Source organism: Dermacentor andersoni, chromosome 4 (assembly GCF_023375885.2).
Source record: "Dermacentor andersoni chromosome 4, qqDerAnde1_hic_scaffold, whole genome shotgun sequence".
Lineage (NCBI taxonomy): Eukaryota > Metazoa > Arthropoda > Arachnida > Ixodida > Ixodidae > Dermacentor > Dermacentor andersoni.
In genome coordinates this window covers 154,580,418-154,599,802 of record NC_092817.1, presented here as the reverse complement: position 1 = coordinate 154,599,802, position 19,385 = coordinate 154,580,418, and the positions used below count along the sequence as shown (strand labels likewise).

Here is a 19,385-nt window from a genome sequence, read left to right as displayed (position 1 = left end):
AGTGAAGTTAGGAGGCCAAAAGAAGCATATACAGTGCTCAGAAGCGGGCACGTTCTGTGCTACCGGGGCTTAGCTGAGAGACGAGAACTAGGAGTCGGATTCCTGATTAATAAGAATATAGCTGGTAACATACAAGAATTCTATAGCATTAACGAGAGGGTGGCATGTCTTGTTCTGAAACTTAATAAGAGGTACAAAATGAAGGTTGTACAGGTCTACGCTCCTACATCCAGTCATGATGACCAGGAAGTCGAAAGCTTCTATGAAGACGTGGAATCGGCGATGGCTAGAGTGAAAACAAAACACACTATACGGATGGGCGATTTCAATGCCAAGGTAGACAAAAAGCAGGCTGGAGACAAGGCAGTGGGGGAATACGGCATAGGCACTAGGAATAGCAGGGGAGAGTTATTAGTAGACTTTGCAAAACAGAATAATATGCGGATAATGAATACTTTCCGCAAGCGGGATAGCCAAAAGTGGACGTGGAGGAGCCCGAATGGTGAGACTAGAAATGAAATCGACTTTATACTCTGCGCTAACCCTGGCATCATACAAGATGTGGACGTGCTCGGTAAGGTGCGCTGCAGTGACCACAGGATGGTAAGAACTCGAATTAGCCTAGACTTGAGGAGGGAACGGAAGAAACTGGTACATAAGAAGCCGATCAATGAGTTAGCGGTAAGAGGGAAAATAGAGGAATTCCAGATCAAGCTACAGAACAGGTATTCGGCTTTGACTCAGGAAGAGGACCTTAGTGTTGAAGCAATGAACGACAATCTTGTGGGCATCATTAAGGAGTGTGCAATAGAAGTCGGCGGTAACTCTGTTAGACAGGATACCAGTAAGCTACCGCAGGAGACGAAAGATCTGATCAAGAAACGCCAGTAAATGAAAGCCTCTAACCCTACAGCTAGAATAGAACTGGCAGAACTCCCCGTGGCGCAGCACCCCGCGTGCGTAAACTGCAAAGGCCGCCATGCAGCAACCGAGCCGCGCTGCCCACACTGGCAGCTCGAAAGGAAAGCAGCCATCCTGCTAGCCTCCTCCGAGCAGCCCATGACTCGGAAGAAGGCGTTCGAGCTGGCCAAAGCTCGCGTCGTGCAACCTGAGCATCGTCAGCATCAGCAGAACGTGCCCCGCCCTTCAGCGACGGTACAAGCTGGCGTGTCGTTCAGCGATGCTTTACGTGGCCGCAGCGTCAATCCCGCCGCGCCGGAAACCACGCCGCCTCCCGCAGTTGCCCCTGTTGGCGACCCGAGGGACGCCCTGATCGCGGCGCTCGCCGCAGCTCTGCGGGCGCTCATGGAGGCCGCCCCGCACATGGACGACACGGTGCGACAGATGTGCACCGCGGCCCTGGCCGCACAGCAGTCCCTGCCTCGTCATGGCTAGCCGAGCAGCGAAACGTCGGCCGCGCATACTGCAGTGGAATGTCCGCTCGATGCGCCGTCGGCACCCGGAGCTTTGCCAGCTTCTTCTCCTGCACGAGTACGATGTGCTCGCGTTGCAGGAGACACACGTACGCGACGGGGAGTGCAACCTTCCGGGCTTCGTCGCCTACCACAGTGCCGTCACGTGCGAACTTCAGTCTTGTGCCGACGTTCCGTGCCGCGATCCACTCCACCCACCCGGCCGCTCTCGAGCGTCTGTTTATGTGCGTGCGCGCCTTGGTCAAGCCGCCGTCTCTGTGTCCGACATCGTTCCCACCTCCGTGGAGTGCGTGGCTGTGACTGTGCGCGTTGGGGGGGTCGACACTTGTGTCGCCAGCGTGTACGTCCAGCCCGTGCAGCGATGGGATACCTCTTTCGTGGAGAGCCTCGCCGCGCGCATCGACGGTGACTGTGTTGTGTGCGGCGACTTTAACTCTCACCACACGGCATGGGGCAGCAGCCGCTGTGAGCCTAACGGCAGGAACCTGCTGAACTCTATCAACTCCTCTGGTCTGCTGATCATCAACTCCGGCAGTCCCACTTTCGTGCGTCGGAATGTGCGCGGGAGTGTGATAGACTTATCGCTGGTGAGCGAACGGTGCCATTACGAGTGGGTACGCAGCCCTGACACGCAAGGATCGGATCATTATCCGATCTCGCTTGACCCTCTCGGCCTCTGCCGCGACCGGATCCGCACCTACCGCATCACGGACTGGTCTCTCTTCAGGACGCTGTGTGCCACGCCTCCTCCTGTCAACACTGACTTCCTTTCGCACATCTCAAGCTGCGTTGCCGCCGCGACCAAGTCATGTACGGTGCCCGCTGGAACGCCGGCGCCCGACATGAAACTTTTGAACTTACGCGCGGTACGTCGACGCGCCGAACGCCGCGCCATCAAAAGCGACAAGGTGGAGCACTGGACTCTTTACAACCGCCTTGACGCCGCGTGCCGTCGTCATGCCAGGCAGCGCCGCAATCAGAGCTGGCAAAGTCTCTGCCTCTCCTTGGAGGACACTCGCGATAAAGCCCGCCCCTGGCGCATCCTCGCCGCCCTGCTCAGTCCCAAGATCCCCCGCCGCCCTGCACTCTCCATCGCAGTGGCTCAGGGCTTGAGTGCCGAGCAGTTGGCCGAACTGTTCGCGGATACGTTCGCCCCGCCGTCTGTGTGCCCTGTCGCAGCCGCCGTCGAACTTCCGCCGCACAACATGGTTGAACGCCTCGCTCCTATGCGCTACTTCCCAACGAGCGCAATTATGGAGCATGTAGAAGTGTTGTGTTCTGCTGAGTTCACGATCAGCGAGTTGCGCATCGTCTTGAACAAGCACAAACGCCGCTCCGCTCCCGGTTCCGACGGCGTTACTCATCAAGTGCTCAGGAACATCGACGCAGCTCAACTTCCCTCACTTCTCGAGGTTTTCAACTCCGTCTGGCGCAGCGGCATCATCCCCGCCAACTGGAAAGAGGCGATCGTCGTTCCCATTCTGAAGCGCGGCAAACCAGCCTCGAACATCAGCTCCTATCGCCCAGTATCGCTGACCTCGGTACCCGGCAAAACGATGGAGTCGATGGCTTTGAACCGACTCGAATGGATCGCCTCCGCCCTCGACGCTCTTGCCCCGGAACAGAGTGGCTTCCGCCGACTCCGCTCGACAGCTGATTCCATCGCGGACGTTGTCGCCACTCTCGAGCACGCTGCAAGCCGCCACGAAGCCGCATACCTGGTGCTGCTCGATGTCGAACGCGCGTTTGACGGCCTCCGGCACGGCACCATCATCCAAGCGCTTCGCGAGCTGCGCATCACCGGCCGCCTACTGGACTATGTGTCGGCCTTTCTTAGCGACCGAACACTCAGAGTGCGTGTTGGCAACGCGCTCAGCACCCCCCGCAGCGTGACCGCTGGTGTTCCTCAGGGCAGTGTTCTTAGCCCCTTTCTATTCAACTTGGCGCTTGCAAGGCTCCCCGATTTCATCCCGAAGCTGACAGCCTTCGAAGTCCGCGTGGCGATTTACGCCGACGACATCGCTCTTTTCGCTTCCGGGCCCACGGACTATGGCTACCAAGTGCGGCAATCACTGCAGTCTGATATCAACGCCGTGGACGAATACCTCACCAGCGTGGGGCTTCAGCTCTCGGCGTCTAAAACCGAGGCGCTAATGATCCACCCCCGTGCTAGCCGTGCTCGCTCCGAAGTGCCCACGCTCTCGCTGCGCGGAAGCCCCCTCCCGTGGCAGAGAAAAGTTCGCTACCTGGGCCTTCACATCGACTGCCGCCTGAACTTTAATGCGGCAACCACACAGCTCTGCAGGGACGCCAGGAAAGTTGCAGGCGCCGCACGCTCCCTGCTCGCCCGTGGCCGCGGCTGCACACCGCATCTTGCGCTCCGAGTTTATAACTCGATCGCTACTTCGCGAGCGCTCTACGCACTCCCGCTCATCAACGCCAGTGCAGCCAACTGGAGGGCCATTGACGTCGAACACCGCACTGCAGTTCGCCAGATGTACGCGCTTCCCCGCTTCTCGCAAGTGGGGGCAACTCTCGCCGAAGCGGGAAACTGGCCGCCCTCACTTCGTGCGAGGAAACAGGCGCTTCACCACATCGAGCGCCTGCAACGGTCGCCACAGGGCCAGTCTCTCGTGTGCCGCCTCCACACCCTCGAGGGCTCGGGCATGGGTCAGCATGCCACCGACTTCAGCGCCCGCATCGCGTCTCTGCCGCAACTGCTCCCCTTGCCGCCATCGCCGCACGCCTCCCCGCTCCTTGACGTTAACACCAGCGTCCCGGGCGTCACGAGCAAGCGCCGAACAGCACTGTGTGCCATGCAACAGGAGACGGCTGCATTGCTTCACGAACACCTACGTGATCGCCTCCTGGTCTTCACTGACGGCTCTGTCTCCAGTGATGGTTCCGCTGCTGCCGCGTGCACGGCACCGGACATCCCTGCGTGGCGTCAGTGCCGCCTCCGTTTCCCTGCCTCATCAACAGTCGCCGAACTCGCGGCCATTGACCTCGCGGCTGACCTTCTTTACGAGTGCGGTGCTTCGTCTGCTGCGATCCTCACGGACTCGCGCGCGGCTCTGTACATGCTGCGGAAAGACTATGCCGGTCTCCCACTTGTGCAGCGCGTGGGATCGAAACTGCGCCATGTCGTTAATCAGGGCTGCGACTTGGTTTTGCAGTGGGTCCCCGCGCACATTGGCCTGCCCGGAAATGAAGCAGCTGACGCCCTCGCGAAGGAAGCTCTCGTAGCTCGCTTCCCCCTCGCCACCTCTGTCTCCCGCTTCGACGTGGCCAGGACGACTATCACGCGCACCCTCCGCGCGCATCACCCTGACCCACGTGTTGCGGCGGGGACACCCCCTCGCCTCCTCCCCCGCGCCGGCCTCTCCCGCTGGGACCGCTCCTTTCTTCTCCGTCTCCGCGTCGGCTGCTACAACACCGCCGCCCGAGCGCACAGACTGCGCGGAACTGGCAGCCCCGCATGTGCGGAATGCGGCGAGGATGAGACTCTCGCACATCTCCTGCTGCGATGCCCATCGTTCGACGCTGAGCGGCGCTCTGTACATCCTATCGCCGTGTGGGTCTACCCTGCAACACGGAGACAGAACTACTATTTCCCGCAGCCCACGCCTCCATCTCCAAGAGAGCGTTTGCTGCCCTTCTCGACTTTTTTGTCGAAACTCAACTGAGAGCGCGGCTATAAGCCCCGCATTGCTTCTTCTTTTTCAACCCTCTTGCCTTTTTTTTCTTTTTTTTTCTCCGCTCTCTTTCACTCTCTCTTAATCTTTTCCTTCCCACTTCCCCTACCCTGTGCAGTGCTGTTGAGGTGTCCTCCTTTGAGAGACAGTTACGGCACTGCACTTCTCTCTTCCCTTCACCCTTATAATCACTACACATACACACACACGTGTAGGTATATGGCGCTTTAACTGCCCCTGATGAACAAATAATGAATGACCCCTTATTACTGCGAATGTGTATTATTATAAAACAGTCATTTAGTTATACTGCATTTCATGTTGATGGCTGGGCGGGGGATACGGAGAGCGGACCCGTGGGGCACGTACTGGAAACGTCACATTGTCGCCTCCCCCCCCCCCCCCCCCCCCACCGAGGATATCATTTTTTTAGTTATTCCGCCAATTGTGGCAACAAAAAATTATGGGATTTTTCGCATTGTGTTACCAAAGTGCGCGAAATTAACTTACAACGCGCGTATTGTCTGATTCACTTAGCACCATGCAATAGTAACTTCACAGTGCACTACCAATGTTGCACAGTCTTCTATTCGCAGAGCGCATATTCGCAACATGATGAGGCATGTGTACCCTGCAGCAAAAATTCGGACACCACGAATCACCTAGTCAGTGACGTAGGTAGCGCGCAACTTCAAGAAGCCTTTGCACTTAGAGGGGACGGAAGCAGCAACCTGCCAACAGTCGAGAATTGCAAGATACATTATAGTTTTGATGAAAAAAAAGCAGGGCAGAGATTTAAATGACGGGATCCGTTACAGGCATAGGTAACGTTATAAAGTAGATTCAGACGTTTTCAGGAAGAGAAAAAAATTACGGAGATGTATAGAACCAATCAGGAAATATTAAAAACACGTACAGTATATCTGATTAGCTCAAGGAGGGTAGGTGAATGTCCCCACCCCGTTTCAAAGGGGGTGCCAATAAATCGGGATCGCCATTATCAGAGTGGTTTAGCTGTATGCCGAAGAGAAAAATAATTTTGTGTTACAAGCCATACTGTAATGGAGAAAATGGTCTACGCCGATGTATGTGAACCCGAGCAACTCATACGTAGACAGCGAACCCCAACAAGTTATCGCACTCTTCAGAAGTCCTCAGGATCTGAGCCCAAATTCACAAAGCCTTCCACTCGTGAGCGCTCTTTCCCATCGCCTTGTCGCATTAGCACATTACACGTCCCGCATGAGAAATGGGTGAAATTTGCTCTTAGGAAAACTTGTATTGTAAGAGGTCTTTGTGAATGCGGGTACTGCATTCCTGTTTTGCAACAGTTTCATTAAAATCTGTGTAAGTGAAAGAAGTAAAAGGGTTGGTTAAGCGTACCCCACCTTATGCAACCCCTCCGACGCTAGCGGCCATCTTGGTTCACTAACTTATCTACAATTTGTTTGCTAAGCTTGAGGTCAATTGAAACGTTTGAATATTCCTCGTGCATTCGTTTCTTGTACCAGAGGGCTTGAAAACAACTACGGAACAGCCTGCATCCTATAAATATTGTCGCTGATGCAAGCATTTCACATTAGCCGAAGTGTTTATATAGGCAGCTGTAAATCGAGCTTAGTACTTTTACCAGACTAAATATTTTCACTCATTTCCAACGCAAAGGGCTCCACTCATCGTATGCTTGTGGACCTCTGAAATCGCAGACTCGTCTGCCATAGAACAATCGGTCGCATGCAAGACACACCGAACCGAAATCTCCGTGGATGAGTTGTTTCGCAGTGCATTGTTTCACGAGTAGACCACAAGGTCGGGTTCTCCCGCGGTTCCGTCCCTGCCTATCAGCAGCGCCCTCCTTGGCGTTTATTTTGCAAGTAATTATTTCATACGTGTCTACACCACTAACAAATATGCCTCCACGCTGCCTAATTACTGGCCCCATTGATTGGGAAAGAAAGAAGCCAGCCAGAAAAAGTATTTAATATAAGGAATTGAGTGTGAATAATGTTCGCGTCAACCTTGCTTTTTGTGTACTTTAGTAAGTCACCTTGATGAATAGAAACATTTACAAACAAAAGTATGCTTTCTAAAGAACTGTAATCTTTCTAGCCTCAAAGGATGATGAGTAAGTATTTTATACTACTTGTATTCCTATTTTCTTGCAGTGGTCTTCCCGTATAGGTGCTTGTAAAGTGATGGTGCCTGACTCGTTCCTGGTTCAGTGCATGATGGTAGTTATATATACGCACATTTATTACGTAAATATTGTCCATAGGCCGATAGCGTGTGTATTGCCGCCAAAAATACTCCCTTTTCAGGAACACATTAAATCATATTAGGCGCAGTTTGGGTCCCTGCTTGTGCTTGGAATAACTCAAAAAATAAAAGCAAAATTTGTGGCTCTTCCAAGGCAGCCTTTTCGTGAGTGCTGGCAACGTTTTCGTAATGTAAAATGGTGCATGGCATGTTCAGTTTACTTTAGATTTTAAAGGATTCAGAGGAAGCTGAATAACGCTTCAACTTGGTTCAGTGATATAACAAAAATAACGTAATGCAAGCAACTAAAATCCAGGACCAGGTGACTTGGCATTGTTATTACTGCCAAGTCACCCTGTTTAAAGCAGTACAAATCAACAAAAATACGAAGCGCTGTCACTATAACTAAACAATCATTAGACTCGATCGTCGATACCTTCATCTCACATGTCAATACAAATCAGTAGTCCGGGCTGCGTTTTGGAATCGTTATGCAATGTATTCTGTGCATTATTCTCTGTGCTCAAGCAGCAAGATTTCCGTAAAATTAAGAAGCGAGAATCATGTGATGCTTGTGTGTATGCGGCTGAAGGGCACACTAAAGCCACTGAAAGTGTGCCCAATCGATACTATTGGGACAGCCTCTGCAGCGAAGGTATGTCGTAGAAATCCGTGCAATACGCATGGCAGACGCGTACGTACTACAGACACCGCGTACGTACTACAGGCGCGTACTACAGTACGCGCCCACTGAAAACGCGTCTAGCGTCTCAACGCGTCCGCTTGCCAACGAGGTGTTTACAACTTTAAGGACGCTCAGCAGCATTCGTTTGGACTTTGGGCCACCCCGAAATTTCAGCTTGACCCATACCAAAATTTAAGTTGGCCTAAGCCCAAAGTTATATTGGCCGACCCCTAGATTTGTACTTGGCCCAGCCACAAAATTGAAGTTAGCCCACCCGCGAATTGAAGTCGGCCTGCCCCAAAATTTCAATTTGGCCCACACTTAAGATTAACTAGACCCACCTCCAGATTTCACGTTTGCTGATCCGCAAAATTAAGTTGACGCACCCTGTAGTTCCAAGTTCACTAACACCCAAATTTTAGTTAGCCTACGTGCAACTTTTACACTGGTTCACCCTAAAATTCAACTTGGCCCACTCCCAAATTTAAGTGTGGCCGCCCTGAAATTTCAACTTAGCCCTACTTTCTAATTGAAGTGGCACCACCCCCCAATTTCATTGGGACCACGTCCAAACTTGAAGTCGTCCCACCTCCAAATTTGATTTGCCCCATGTCAAAATATCAAGTTGGCGCACTTGCAAATTTATACTTGGCTCACCCAACAGATTTCAGTAGGCCCGCTTCCAAATTACAAGCTTGGCCACACCCATATTTTTGTTGGCCCACCTACAAATTTCGAGTTGATCCAACCACAAAATTCAATATGACCCACTCCGAAATTTCGGATGATCCACCCCTACTATAGGCTTCCCCATGCATTTTCTAAGCAACCCTATTTATCACTATGGGTATTCTATTTTTATTTTATTTTTGTTGCTTTAAACATTTCCTTATCGCTTAAAAGCTATCAGTCATCTACATTTACACTATACTAAGAAATAAATGTCTGCAAATTACGCATTTTGAGCAGATACAAGGCATTTTACTTGTGACTTGACAGGCTGTGGAGCTCGGCAAACAATGCATGCGCATTAAGTGTACATTGGTGACTATACCTAGTTAGCATCCCAGTCACTCGGATGTCTAATCCGGAAATTTGCGCCTAATCGAAATATTCACTTCAAGAAGCAGCGCCATGCTATCGGACACACGCATTTAGAAAAATTTATTTCGACCAAAGAGGAAGAAAATGCTGGTGGAATATTTTTCGAATCAATACTACCGCGCATTGCCGAAGTTAAAAAGAATAACCGATAAACACTCTGTCAGTCTATATGTATGGCAGCAAGAGCAGCCTTGTGTACATCGGAAGAATCCCTTAGGCGATAATTGCTGCAGGCTGCCGGAATTCTTATAACGCATAGTGCAGTGTATTATTATGTATCATGCCCTAAGTGTAAACGAGCTTGTGCGAGCTTGTCATGAAAGCAACTTGAAATGTCCTTTAAGTATTCCTCAAGGCTCTTTTTTCTTTGTCTAATAATGTTATAGTTAAGTACTCGAAAAGGTTTTCGTCTATTTTTTTGAAGGGGGGGAGCGTAGAAGTGTAGTGCATTTTTTTTTTTTTTTTGCACAATGTCTAATAGCGATATTTCAAACGTAACATTCCATGTATTGGTTTGCAGCAAAGTGTCATTCGCCATTTGCGTAAGTCATGGTATAACGAAACCGCTCTCTCGAAAGCATAGCTACACGCATAGCTGCGGCTTTCGCCCTTGCCATACGCGGAGCCAAGTGCTCGGGGCAACGCCGGTAACAGGCGGGCTTGTTTTTTTCGCCAATAGTTATCAACAAAATCACCATCCTAATAAAATCGGCATGATAAACAGTGGCCAACCAATGCGTAGTTTCCTTTGCTTTGACTCCGGCATGTTTTCTTGCTGCGGCAAGTGTTTACCCCTCTCCCTCTCCGAGTCCTAGAGGATGCGAGAAAGATACGAGAAACAAGAAATATACAAGACAAAAGAAAATAACGGAACACTGGGTGCGACTTCAGTGCACATCGCTCTCCTCGTCTTTACAGCATCTCACAAACGGCATAGATATGGACGATACCCGCGTGGTCGACCCTGAATCTGCAGCTGCTTCATCACGCAGCGCGCTGTAGTTTAGCATGTGCGTTCCTTTTCCATGTTCCCATTTGGTATTTAATTACTGTGTGTACTTTTGTTTTCGGGTTTGTTGTCGAGGCGCCAGGCTTCAAAGTGCATTTAACCACGCCTTTGAACGGTTGTTGCGCTGCGCCTGAAATGGGAGCGTCTGTAAACAGCTAATTCCTGAACTCACGAACGCGTGATCACAAAAGTAGTTCGATAATTAGGCAGTGGACGAGTGAGAGCCAACACGTGAAACGCCTTATCGTGCGAACACTTTATGCTTGCCGCCGCAACCGGCAGTAGCGACCACACGCAACACATCAACTCCTGACCCTCGAATTGCCGATAACATTCCTCATACGTTTCCACCGGACATGCGTGCGCGACCTAAATTTTACTTCACACGCTAAATCGAGATTCCAACAGGAGTTTAGCGACGACAGTGTATGGTGCACGCATGGAGTTTAATCAGCTTCGTCCAACAGCACTGAAGTACGGGAGCTTGGATCTTTTACGTGCCAGGCGCTTTCTTGCGACTGCAGCAAAGGTGGGGTTTGTAGTACGACGTAAAATTGTTTTAGAGGTTGCCATCGAAAATTCTAGAGCGTGTGATAGTTAGTAAGGGGTACGTAGCCGAGGTTGGAAGAGCAAGTCGCCGCGAGCAGAGGCCTCTGCGATGGTTTCGGTTTCAAGGTAGTACGTCTCCTTGAGAACGCCGGCTGTGCGGGTGTCACAGGACGCAGAAAACAGCATGCTTGGCTTCGTTCATTCGGGGGCAGGGGCAGGCGCAGAGTGAAAGTAGCTCTGCAATATTCGCTGGACGTTGAAGACGACCATGCCATGTTAGAGTCCGAAATGGCCACAAGGCCACGATCACCGAGCCGCACGAAATACTGGCACAGTGAAACTTCAACTCAGAAAAGATGGCGGATGCAGCCAGTGCTGCGAGATGACTGTGCATTTTGAATGTCCCGAATTATGTACAGATGAATCTCATAGTGCTCATGGTATTGAAATGATCATTTACATATATTAAGCGAACACATACGTGTTAATAGCAGACAGACTGCATGACATATGACACTCCCATTCGCGTCGTCTACACAAGGGGGAACTACATGTGATACATCTCCTGAAAATCGAGGAAACTAAAAAAATCTGAGAAGGAAACAATAAAGCCAGAATCAGCAATCTCAAACAGTGTAAGAATGCTCGTTTGGTTGTGGAGATTTACTAACGTATTCCTCGACACGCTTCTCTTAGTACATGCGCATATGCACGCATTAAATATTCACCTCAAAAATTGATGAAATCATTGTTTCAGTGTTCTTTTGCTTGTCTCTCGCTGTCTTGCTTTTGATGTTTCTCAGTTGTTGTGCACATCTATCCTCTAGGGTCTCATAAATTTTTAAACAAGAAATACCCCTTAGTTTGCATATCAGTATATGTGTGTCATAGTTTCCTGAGCTCATTCACTTGTGCAAGTATGAAGTGCCACCTTTCTTCCATGAAAAATATGGTGCAGAGTGCGCTCAAACACATCAAGTGCTACATTACATCCTGTGTAACACACGTCGCTGACTCCTCTGCCTCTATTCTCTTGAAGCCGAAGGGCTACCGGCATCGGACAATTCTGCTTGGTAACATTTTGCTTGCTTTTCGTAGCCTTGGTCGGTGTTCTGGTGGTCGTCTCCCTGAACTCTGGTAAATATTCCATGCCTATCTCCACAGTCTCATCGTCTCTCAGTGGCCATTGCACTAGCCTAGAGCATGGCACAGAAATTGACGTAACCTTTGAAGTGGCGCTAATGTTTCGGACTCTGCAGTGCGCACCAACCATGCGGCAATAAGATTTAGGAATGTAGTATAACGCAAGTTTCTAGTTAAAACAACAATTGATAAGCGAGAGCCTCCAACTATGCCAAATCGGCCGCCAACTATGCCGGTTAATAAACGTTTAGTTGTGTGACTAATGTGACCCGCTTTGATGGCCCAGTGGCTTGTATGCCATGTGCGCAAGATCAGATTCTGGCTGCAGGGGCTGCATTGCAACGGTAGCAAAATACAAACACATCCCTGTATTGTGAATTGGGTGAACGTTAATAAACTATAGGAGGGCAAAAAAATCCTGGATCCCTCACAACTACAAATTCGTAGTAGGCATAAATCGTAGTAGTACACAAAATCGTAGTAGGCAGTACAAGCTCGTGTTCTACCGCATACCTGATACAAATATTCGCGAATCTTTGTCATCATCTGAATTGCTTTTGAAGGAAGTATGCGCAACAAAATGGCAAGTTTACCGTGAGTCGATCGAAAAAGCCCATCGACTAGGAAAATTTCGAGAGGGGAAAACGCGACCTTTCATCTCAAGGTTTGGGTCTCTGAAAGAAAAACATTTGATTGAAGGAAAGGCCAAGAATTTGAAAGAAACAGGTATCAGTATGTCGGAAGACCTTTCCGAGCCAGTGCGCAAGAGAAGGCGAAACCTGTGGCCGTTTGCTCAGGAACATAAAACTAAGGACGCACGTGTGCAATTAAACCGTGACATACCTTACATAGACGGCATAAAGTACACCTATGATGACCTTTCAGACAAGGTTGTGCCGTGCAAATGACCCAATAAGCCCTTATCGAATTCACTTTTCTTTTTGGTAGTCAACTGTAGGAGCATTAAAAACAACGTTGATGCTTTCAGCCACTTAGTGCGCATGGTCAAATCTAGTGTAGTTATTGGCACCGAATCATGGATCGATGAAGACATAGCGAGCTCTAAAGTATTTCCTGATAACTTTACAGTTTATAGAGAGGATAGAAATTATCAGGGAGGTGGTATATTTATCTTGGTAGACCAGCGCATTCCTTCTACACGCGTAAATAATACAGAGGATAGGAGTGAAGCTGTTTGGTGTCAGCTGAAACTCTCAAATGGTAAATCACTATCAGTCTGCTGCTTTTACAGGCCACCAATTGGTTCAGCCTGAGAATTCTGTCATTTCACCGCCACAGCTACAAAAATCACATCCGATTACATCATTGAGGGTGGGCACTTTAATCTGCCTAATGTCATCGGGAATGAACAGCCGATAGCCTCTGGAAGCTCCCCTAGCTTCAAATCTGAAATTGCCGATTTTTCTTAAAACTTTTTTTGCGCAAACAAACAGGCACGAAGAATAGAAGAAACACCAGAACGGGCGCTTGTCCTTGTGTCTGCAACACAAAGTTGTGTCTGCAAACACAAAAAGTTTTAAGATGAATCTGTTCCAACAAGGCTAGCTCGCAGTTATGCCGATTTTATTAACCTCTTCTTATTGGGACAAACTGTGCTGGAACCTACGCGAGGAAGTCATATCCTAGAGCTTTTTTTCACAAACATGACAGAAATGGTCCAGAACAAAGAAATATTGCAAGGAATAATTGATCATGACGTCGTGTTATGCCAAATAAATATGAAACATGTAAGCGTTTACAATGAGAAGAGTCGGTGCATGTATAATTACGCCAAGCCTGATATCCAAGCAATGAATACTTCACTGGAAACGTATTTTGTTGTGTTCGAAACACTTGCGGATGAGTATTCTATGGAAAACCTATAGGTTCTATTTAAAGAAAAAATCTTTGAACTGCATAACCGGTTTGTTCCGTCGTGGGTATTGACTAGAAGGCGTAATCGAAGGAAGCCATTGTACATTGAAGAACTGGATGTTTTAGTGAAGCGTAGGGATAAAATTTACCGTTCATTCAAACGATACCCTTCTGACGAGAACTTATGTAAACTAAAACTGGCAACGTGGCAAGTGAACAATGCTACAGTACAAAGAAAATCAGCCTACTTTAAAAGATTAGAAAATAAAATAAAGCAAAGGCTGGAGGAAGTTTGGAAGCATATAAAACGAAAGAAAAAAGACAACATTTCTATCCCCGCTTTACCGATGGCGATGTTACAATTTCCGACACCACAGAAAAGGCGAAGTTGTTCAATCTTTATTTTACATCAGTGTTCTCTGCCCCAACAGATCTCGGAAAGATCTGAAATTGTTGAAACACGAATCCGCACCCATGCCTTAAGATAGTGATCGAAGCTTGGGGCATTTAATTACTGCTCCGTGATTTAAATTGTGCAAAAGCTGTGGGCACCGACTGTTTACCCAATTTTATGTTGAAGTCTTGCTCTCATATAGTGCCAATGTACTCGAATAATATTTTTGAGAAGTCCTTAGAACACAGTTCCCTTCCGGCTGATTGGAAAATGGCATCGGTTGCTCCTATACATAAAACTGGCGCGATCAACGCTATTAATAACTACCGTCCAATTTCAATTACTTCTGTGTGCAGTAAAGTTCTAAAGAATGTTTTATATAGTGCAGTAGTCAAACATATAGATAGTAATTCTTTTACAACGGGGGTGTTAGCCTAGCAGCACTAGTTCTAGGTTTGCAGCGGTAGGCTTAAACAGGTCGGTACTATGGCGAAACGGGGAAGCCAGCAATTCTCTTCGTCTTCTCTTTCACAAGCACTATGCCCACTGCCCAGTGCCTTCAGTATACTTTATTTCACTCAAATCAGCATGGATTTAGACGAGGATTATCATGCGTCACACAACTAATAGGGATCACACGTGGCTTAGTGGCAGCCCTGGACGACAAATCGTCGGTTGACTGTATTTTTCTTGACTTTTAAAAAGCGTTTGACACCGTTTCACATTACCCGTTACCGCAAAAACTAACCAGTTTTAATATTATTCCTCAAGTTATTGCGTGGATGGCCGAATATTTACGCGAGAGGCGACAATATGTAGTCGTAAACGGCGAACAAGCTACAATAACTAATATTACGTCAGGAGTACCTCAGGGATCAGTTCTGGGGTCTTTCTCTTCGAACTTTATATCAATGACAATAATGAAAATGAACAGTACCATATTAGGTTATTTGCAGATGACTATATTTTACCGTAAAGTTATATCTGAAAGTGACGGCTTCGCAATTCAAAACGACTAATATGGCATACACGAGTGCTGTGAGCGATGGGAAATGAATCTCGAGAAAAAGGTGTTTGTGAGGTTCTCCAGAAAAAAAAATCCTGGAAAATTTGAATACGCGATAAACTGCTCTCCAGTAAAAGTGGTGTGTGAATATAAATACTTAGGCGTTTACTTTTGTCTCTCTTTATCATAGAATTGGCATGTGGATTATACGTAGGCAAAGCTTGTCGGAGCTTGGGATTTTTACGACGAAATACACGCGTGTTTCCACAACAAACCCGGGTGTTACTATATAAATCATATGTAAGATCCGCGCTCAAATACGCATGCTCTGTGTGGGACCCTTCATCAATAACTAACAAAGAAAGACAAGAAAAAGTTCAGTCCATGGCGGCAAGATATGTACTAGATGTACCAATCTATGACAGGCAGTTTAGTGCAACTAAATCTAAGGCCAATGCTAAACTGGCTATCTCTCCAGCACTGAAGAGCGTCGTTTCGACTTAAGCTTGTACGCAGCACATATCACTCTCATACTCGAATTCCGCGTGACGTGTACATAAACCAGCCTCACTACACATCAGCACGCAGAGATCATGACCACAAGATAAGAGAATACAAATGTAATACATCGGCCTTTAGCAGTTCTTTTTTCCCCAAGAGCCATCAGTCAATGGAACCGACTTCCTTCCTCAGTTGTAGGAATTTCTTGTCCTAACACGTTCTTTTCTGCATTAAAAGTAACAGAATCTTTTGATTACTAAGGCATGATAAATATAGCGTGTACGTCTAGCAATTATCATGAAGTATAAAGAATCCCAGTTGCAAGTGACATTTTCTTTTAGTGCATCTTTTTTCACCTTGTCGCACTGTATCTTAATCGCCGCATTCTTTTTTTTTTTCAACTTATTATTCGCTTTATCTTTCTTTTTTTGCTTTTTCATTGTGACTCTTTGTGATCATTCTGCTTTATGTACTTCTTTTTTCACATGTGACATGTGGCATCTGCAACGTGCCTGTGTCCGACGTGGCTGCGTGCAACTTGGCTGTGCGCTTTTGTGTCGGCGTATAATAATGTGTTGTTCACTTACACGAATTTGTGCAAACCTGCAATTTTTATGCTTGTTTTTCATCTGTACACCCCCCCCCCCCCCCCCCCCCGCTGTAATGCCTGAATGGGCGCTGTGCGTACTAAATAGATAAATAAATAACTAAATAAACGGCGTGCCTCATCATGGTATCTTCAATTTGGCACATGAAACCAGATCACTGCATCTTTTACTCATATAACAACAGGCCCATTGCACCGAAGCTTAAAAAAGAAGGTCATTCGGGTATCATTTTCTTGGAGAGAGCGAGACTGTGGCGCCACTTCCCATCTTTCGTTTTTTCACGTAATCACGGCATTTTCTTTAGATGCGTGCGTCTATACTCGAAAAAAAGTAGCAAAAAGGAACGCATAACTTCGGGATAGACGACAATTACAGTAGTTCTGGCGTATGGGGCTTTCTTCAAGAACAACTAAAGCTCACGAACCATTTAAAGACTCCTGTCTTTCAATCTGTGAGTCTCACAATTGTAAATCGCGAGGGTGAGCATAAATGGGCAGAAAGTCGCACGTACGTATCACTCTCGCTCTATAGAGCATTGCGTCCGCATGCCCGACAGCACAAAGTATCTAGCTCGCATAAATTTATCAAGTGCTCGTGGATCAAGGAGCTCTAGATTACTTACACCCTCCATTCCGACGCAAGCAATGTCATCGTTGCTTGTCTAAAATGAATTTATTCTTGCTTCATATCACCCTAAACTGCGCTATATGCAACATTCGAGCTAATTCTAACAGAGACACATTGAAATGTGTTCACTAAAGCGCTACCGCACTTATGGCAACAGTTACTTCATACTTAGGCTGAAAAGCGCCGTTAAGGGAGGTGAAGTACGATATTTCTTAACCTCAGATATTTCAGTGTATGGGAGTCAATGCAATGAACGTGAATGAAGTAGATCAGTGACTAAGATCTAAAAGCTATCATTTGGTTTATATGCCTTAAGCCGCAAGCAGTATTTATGCATACAGCTAGATAAGTGTTAGGCAAAGGCCAATCACGACGCTCTGCAAACGAGACTTCTACGCAGGGTTAATCTTACAGACGGTCAAGAGCCACTTATTCTTTGCGCATTCCAATGTCAGTTTCAAAACATTGTTTGGGTAGAACGGGTTCACATGACTTGCACGTTCCCAGAATTAGTTATCCTGTGAGCATTCAAACGCCAGTTCAAAGTCATTGTTTGGGCAATTACTTTCCCCAGAATTCACTGTGCAGCTCCCCTGAGAAAGTTAAAAAAAAGAAATTGTGGTTATGCCAATACTACATATTTCCCACCACTTGAAAAAGGTAGCTGAGCGATTTAAAGCAGTAGTGGTCTCTGCTGCCCGTTCTAAGCATGTTTAGTTTTGTTGCCCAATAACATGAGGTAGCGCCAGATGTATAGCAACAAGAAACACGCAATGCAATTTGTGAACTGCATTTCCAATAACGCCTACATAACGAGTGGGAGCAGCTTACAGATCGCGCGGGCTGCTGTGTAGGTCACCGTGTCCGAGAACATGACGATAATAATAAGAACAAGCGCAATGACTCGCTCACGCATCACTATAAATCTTGTGGTCCTTAGCCGTTTTTATTGCATGTACTGCAGCGAGCAAGAACAACTACTAACTTATAGTACTCAAAATTATCATGTCGGTACAAATGTATGACTCTAGTAAGATTGTGCGAGTGCCGGTTTTGGCTTATCAGTAATACAAACGCTAAAGTTCCACTAAAAGCGATGCAAGCATGCTTGTCACTTGGTGTCACTGATGTCTGTAAACAAATGTGTCTTGGAAAGCATTGCTGCAAGAAACTAGTGCTGTGTCTTCGACTTTACTGTTGAGCCTTCGAGCACGTGCAGCCCCGCCACAGATACCGGTATTAAATTGTGTAGGCGGTAAATGTTAATAGTACATAGTAGGTGATGTGTTGCTTACTCTTCAGAGCTCAGCTTAAACGAACAGCAGTTCTTTCACCTAAAGCACCGTGTATGTATAACGCATCCTGGCCGTGACAGTGTGCTTTGTGTGCAGGGAAGTGTAGCTTTGCTATCTGATCAAGCCCGACAGACGCAGTGAGCCTACGATAACATGCTAGACAGTGCAATGCCCATGGTATTCCCCATTGCACCTATATAAAGTTGCCTAATGGGGTCACGTGAGCTCTGACGTATATTGTCGCACGTTTACTTTTGGGTGATATTGAGCAATGTGGCATAATCTGACTGATGAGAGATGTCTATTTCTGTTATGTTGCTGTTTAATGTTTCATACTCTTCAAGCGTGCCTTTGTAATCTTTTTCTCCCACTGATGACATCGCAGATTTTCGTGAGGAAAAAGTTGACGATACTGAGGAAGACATTTTTGGCGGCAGCGACGGTGGCAGTGATGGCGGCGGTGGCAGCCGAACTCGTGGGAGCGGAGGAAGTGCTTCAAGGCGGACGCCACTAGCTGTGTATTTAACGCCTCGCACGACAGGTGCGTGTAATACCATTACAATCGAATGCCTTTACCACAAATGCCTCAATAACGAAGCGACCGCTATAGAGAAACATTTTATTAGGTCTCAGCCGAATTCGTATCCTTCCTACGCATGGTTAGGACCTCTGCAACGAAAACCCCTACAAAAAAGTTGCCTTTCCCACGAAGAAATTTAGGCCGGCCCGATGGTTTAATTGTTGGTTCACAACGAAGCCCACGTAAAGGTTCCCTCATGGCTCCACCCCCACCCTCCCGCCAACCAGACACCACTGAGCGGCGCTTTGCTTGCATCAATGGCAGCTCCAGTGCGCCATTTGAAGAGTGTTCCGATGCACTACTGCACTGCTCCAAATATCGCTCAACCCGTACGCCACTTGTAACACTGCAGCGGGTGTGATGGCTTAACAATACGTAGCAGTTGTTGATGGTGTGATGATGTTATCGCAACTCATAACGGACGACGTCTTCAAAGTTAGCTATCCGACTCATAGTGCGGACAGCTCACACATTGTGCCGCAGAGCGCGCCCTGAGCTTCTGCACAATAAGATCAGGGTGGCACACTGCATGACACGAAGTGCGCGCGAAAAACAAAATAATTTCAACTTCTTTCATTAACTGTAGTTAGTACATGTTAAACACAGGCTATCACGTCTTCGACAT

General features: G+C 47.6%; 1 protein-coding gene across 1 annotated transcript; it reads left to right on the top strand.

Moving 5' to 3' along the window:
• The first annotated feature begins 2,989 nt into the window (after positions 1–2,989).
• On the top strand, positions 2,990–18,694 carry LOC140217252 (uncharacterized). Its single transcript, XM_072287653.1, has 2 exons — positions 2,990–3,286; positions 18,566–18,694. Exons 1-2 carry the CDS (start codon positions 2,990–2,992, stop codon positions 18,692–18,694), a joined length of 426 nt encoding a protein of 141 aa, XP_072143754.1.
• Positions 18,695–19,385: the final 691 nt, after the last annotated feature.